Source organism: Temnothorax curvispinosus, unplaced genomic scaffold, assembly GCF_003070985.1.
Source record: "Temnothorax curvispinosus isolate PA1 unplaced genomic scaffold, ASM307098v1 QBEX01009517.1, whole genome shotgun sequence".
Classification (NCBI taxonomy): domain Eukaryota; kingdom Metazoa; phylum Arthropoda; class Insecta; order Hymenoptera; family Formicidae; genus Temnothorax; species Temnothorax curvispinosus.
The window spans coordinates 511278-516326 of record NW_020219297.1 but is presented as its reverse complement, the minus strand read 5'-3'; the positions used below and the strand labels follow the sequence as shown (position 1 = coordinate 516326).

Sequence of the window (5049 nt, the reverse complement as noted above, 5' to 3'; positions counted from 1 at the left end):
TGTTTTCTGCGGAATGATCGTTACGCCGCCGTAAATGAGAAAATCGCGCGGATCGATGTTATTACCAATTCAAACGAAGGACTACCGCGTGTGTCTTGCGATACGTATTCCTGTACACGCGCACATGTGTGTAATATCTTTACACACGTCGCGCGATCAATGAAACACGCGATGACGGGAGGGGTCATGGAAACACATCCTGGTTCGTCAATAAAACCATTTTATTTACGACACTCACATCCGCTTTACAAAGTCACAGCCTTATCGAGACGATAAAGTATATCAACACGCATCATCCATATTACACATTCATATTTGTAGGTTCGTCTTTTTACTTATATATATTTTTATATATTTATATATAAATTCTGCATCTATACATAGATATAAGTCATTAAAGCTCTTCTTCTTTTTCTTCTTCTTCTTCTTCTTCTCTTTCTTACAAATCGACCCGTATAGGAAGAATGAAAACGATTCTCGCTACTTTTTAGTGAAGATTGACTTTGCGCGCTTTGAGCAAAGGTGCCGGAAACGATCGGAAATAGAAGAACTCGCGGTTCGAGTGATCAGGCCGGTGCGACTTATTGCATAAGTATACCCTCGATACTCGAACTTGGCAAAAAGACAAATTCGAAATAAATCTTACAAAAGATACGCTCGTTTGTAAATCGGTTTTCGAAATAATAGAAGTGGCTTGTAGATATACAAATGCTCTTCTTTTGGAATTAAAATCCGGTAAGTTTGTTTGTATCGAAGGTTGGTTGTATCGGCTAACTATAATCTAACGGATGCACCTTGACCGCGCGAAATATTGAGTACATATACCTAGGACGATAATACAGCGTAAAAGTGACGACGACATCGAGTTTAAAAATTCGAATTTTTCCCTTAGAAATTCTGATATCCCCGATAAATAGCGGGAGCATAATCGACGTGTCCTACTCGTGATTGATCGATCAAATTTTTTACATTTTGATTCGTCGATATACGTATACAATCGAGTGTGCCACAGAAAGACAATGCGTCAGTGCACAGTTAAGTGAAGAAGTGAATAGTTTTCAATTTATTTCGTTATCCTAAATTTTATAATTGTTACTTTAATCGCTAGTCTAACGTCCCCCTGAAATCTTTTCGGGGTTTATACCAGTTAGAGATTATAAATTTACCCGAACAGTAATTAAGGTCCCGCCGCGGACATGTCTGGGACATGCACGAACTCGGTTGCGAGCCGCGAGAAGAAGTAATTGATTACCTAAAAAAAAAATCCGGTTCGTGACACCGAAAACAGTATATTGCGAAATAGTGATCCACCCGAGTTAGACCCGATATGATAAAATCTCGCGGATGACGGATGAAAAAATCCTAATAGTACATATTTCGGGGCGTCATTTCCGCGCGCGAGCGATCGTCGATAAACACGCTAGGCGATATATATATGTATATTATTTTGTACTACGTCACATATTGCTATTCTCTATGTCGAAAGAGACGATGACGCGCGAGGCGTACCTTTCCCTACTTGCGCGACGTTGGAAAGAAAAAAAAAAGGAGAGAAAGATCCACTGTCGGACGCGTCGAAATTAGGTCGTCAATCGGACCAACTTAAATTATCGATACAGCGACCGCGCTCGTAAACGCGGTTAATTTATCACGGTAATAAATATAAGTACGATACGTCTATCTTCTATATCTTATGGAATTAATATCGTTAAATGAGATCGAAGAGAGCACGAGCCGACGCGGGGCTCGCGCTGGAAAATACAGGGAAATATTGGCGATGTAATAGAAAATAAATCTAGAATTGGAAGACTAACTGGAAACAAAAACGTCATCTCTCTCTCTTCCGCGTCCTTATCTCTCGATGACACGCCGAGAGAATCGAGATACGGTTATAATATATAGTCCGAGGTCCAGCCGCAGAGTATCTTTTCGACATACGACGTCGTGACTATCGAAAAATAAGGGAGCGCGTAATAAGCGCTCGTATATGTACGCGTACGCACGCACGTGTGTGTGTGTGTGGAACGGATCACGGAGGGATCGTTATTAACCCTTAACCGGTTTCGTGTCCCCGATAAATATATTTCTCTTTGGTACAGCCATTGGCATCAGCCGTGGCGGTTTGCAGTCACGGAAGCGAAAGAGTTCTCTTTGAAAAAAAAAGGAAATGTCGGCCGAGAGTACTCGTACTCACCAGTTAAGGGTTAAATATTGAAGCGGCGCGCGTGCGACTCTCATCACCACCCTCTCGGGGATGATCGCCAGCGAATTCGATCGCGAGACAAACGAGCCGGAGGGGTGAAGGTGCGCCTAGCGGCACGGAGGACGTTAGATTATCATCTCGTTCTCCCTGTTCTCGTTCCTCTGGTTCTCCTCGTTATACTCGTCGCAGCAGCAACAGTTGGACGTGCAGTCATCCTGGTTCTCGCCCACGTACGTCATGTACGTGTCGATGCTCTTGGCGTCCAGGGACGGCAGGGACCACGAGAGCGAGGTCGTCTCGAGGTCCGGGATGGCCGTGTGCCAGGAACTGGGATCGCGCGACCTTTTGGCCTTGCGGCTCCTGGTGGACAGCTTCTTGATCGCCTGCAAAGAGGAAACGTCGCTCTGATGAATGACGAACGCAAAAGGTGGAGACGGAAAGGAGGGGGTAAAAAAGGAGATGCACACACTCCGTCGCGAAAAGGTCGAGTTACGCAGCTGGTGTTTGTATGATATGGAGTTTGTATGATATGGAGTTATCCGTCGACTCGGAATCACGCCACGACAACACGTAAGGACATCGATCCGTGATAATTGACCGTCGCGCACGGAATTCTCACGCATAGGCGGAATGACGTAAACGCCACCGTGCGAATTAATCTTTCACGACGTGCGTGCATGGCTAAAAAATCTCGCACGAGACGAAATGGAAATTCGGCGTTTAAAATATCAGCGACGATCCGCCGATCGGACGAGCGGAACCTCCGGTCGCGGTGCGGTCCAGGTGATACGATCAGGATGGAAATTAGGTCGGCCCGCGCGCCCGAAACGTGCAACAGTCGAGGAACCGAGCAACACACTTGGAGGAGAGTCGTCGAAGAACGTGTTAAAAAAAAAAAAGGAAAAAACGGGATCGCCGCTTACCCGCAGGATCCTGCGGCCGGACTTGCCGAGGAGTTTCTTCAGCATCGCTGCCGATCCGTCCCTCGTCTTCTCCGTCTACGTCGTCGGCAGAGACAGTCCGTGGGGAGACAGCCCCCTTCGCCGGATCCGTTTCTCTCCTCGCCGCGGGCGCGCGAGAACCCGAACACGCGCCGGGATTGATTTTCGGCCGTGCGCCTCTCTATCCGCCCTTACGGTCCGCCTATGTATGTACGGTCCGCGCCGTCCGCTCCAGATCGATGCGAACGCTGCGGCGTCACGCGACGAAGTACCGCTCCGGAACGCCGCGCCTCCCCATTTATGACCCCGACCGGCGCGGCGCGGGCGTCCCGACGCCCCGTACCCCCGGCGACACCGAGCCCGCACGATCATCCCCGAGGCCGCGAGAAGACCGCGCCGCAACCCCCTCGACCGCGATCACTCGACGCGGAAAGACTTCCGGAGGCTGGGCTGCGACCACCGGAGCGGCATGCTGCTCCGGCGTGCTCCGGAGGCAGTTAACCCTCGCGGAGATGGGCGACTAATGAGCGACCGGCAATTACGCCCGGCTTGACGCAACAGTAATTTCCACTCCGCGGCGACGCCGCCCTTCCGACTGGATTGATTTTATAATTGGCGGTCTTAAACGTGACGGATAAACGTCCGCTTATGTGACATTTCGCAAATTACGCCTGGCTCGGTATATACCTACACAAGCCGCTTATTAACACGAGAAAATTTCCCCTCGGGAAAGGATAAATTTCTCATTTTGCCGCATTTAGCTTCATTTCTGAATCTTTTTTTTTAGCGTGCTTTTTACGCATTTCTCTCTGCCACTATAGGAAATGTTGGGGTTCAAAGGTTTAAATTTTTTTCAAAGCGCGACATTTCGTTTTCAGATAAACTCTGATAAATAAGGTTCGTTGTAAAATGCATATCCGAGAATTTATTCGCTCGTAAAAATCTGGGCCACTCGTAATTGCGATATGACATTTATTTGTACTCACCCTCGCTTAAATTATAATGCAGTTTCTACAATTTTCCGACTAAGCTGACATTTCTCTTGTTTTTCCGAACATCCGCCTGAATTTTTCATGCGTCTTCCTTTCATTTATTAATAGAGAATAATAATTAACCAAATTGAATATATATTTATGAGATCGCTTTTATATTTCTCGTATAGCCATTTGCGCTTACAAAAATCTGTTAAAAAGACGGTAAAATAAACATTTTATAAGATATTGGATAGGGGAGGTATTGTACTTGCCGGTATTTAATTTAAGATAAATTGCAAGTAACAAACGAGAAAACCAAGACAGTTTCATCTGTCCGTGACCAGAGAATTCGAGCCACCGATTAATCAATGCGCAATTCGATAAGGAATACGCGAGCACGCGTGTGTGCGACGCGACGCGCCGTGCGATGGGACAGAACGAGCGCTCAATGGCCCGTGGGGAATATAGAGGCGAGAATAAGAACGAATTGGATTAATGCACGAGTGATTGAATGAGAAAGTCTATCGCGAGAGGCAATCGCTGATTGATAAAACGCTGATGTACGCGATAATTTCATTGGATCGCGATTCCGGTCGATTAATTCGTCCAAAGTAGCGGTCGTTTTAGATGATTGCATTTCTATATTTTGTATATCATTATTTTTCTTATATACGCGTACACTTATCGTCGAGACAGCATTTGCTCGGTACGATTGATTGTGTAATACCCGGTCTAATCGCATCGAGACGCGCGCAAGTCGAAAGGTCCAAGGTCCGATATTATTCCAATTAAGCGGATAGAGCTGATTTATTTTCATTTACGCGTCGATTATTTTGAACGACATATGAATGAATTATTTATCGAATATCTGCCGGGGAAAACTGTGCCACCTGCGCCGCATAAATGCGCGTTGCAATAAGTAAGAGTAAGA

At 46.3% G+C, this 5049-nt stretch overlaps 1 protein-coding gene across 1 annotated transcript; it reads right to left on the bottom strand.

Annotated features, from left to right (window-relative positions):
- Positions 1 to 203: 203 nt before the first annotated feature.
- On the bottom strand, positions 204 to 3426 carry LOC112459075. Its single transcript, XM_025022974.1, has 2 exons — positions 3127 to 3426; positions 204 to 2586 (listed from the first exon to the last, which is right to left on the bottom strand). The coding sequence occupies exons 1-2, from the start codon at positions 3169 to 3171 to the stop codon at positions 2329 to 2331; spliced, it is 303 nt and encodes a 100-aa protein (XP_024878742.1). The 5' UTR covers positions 3172 to 3426; the 3' UTR covers positions 204 to 2328.
- Between the last annotated feature and the right edge of the window lie 1623 nt (positions 3427 to 5049).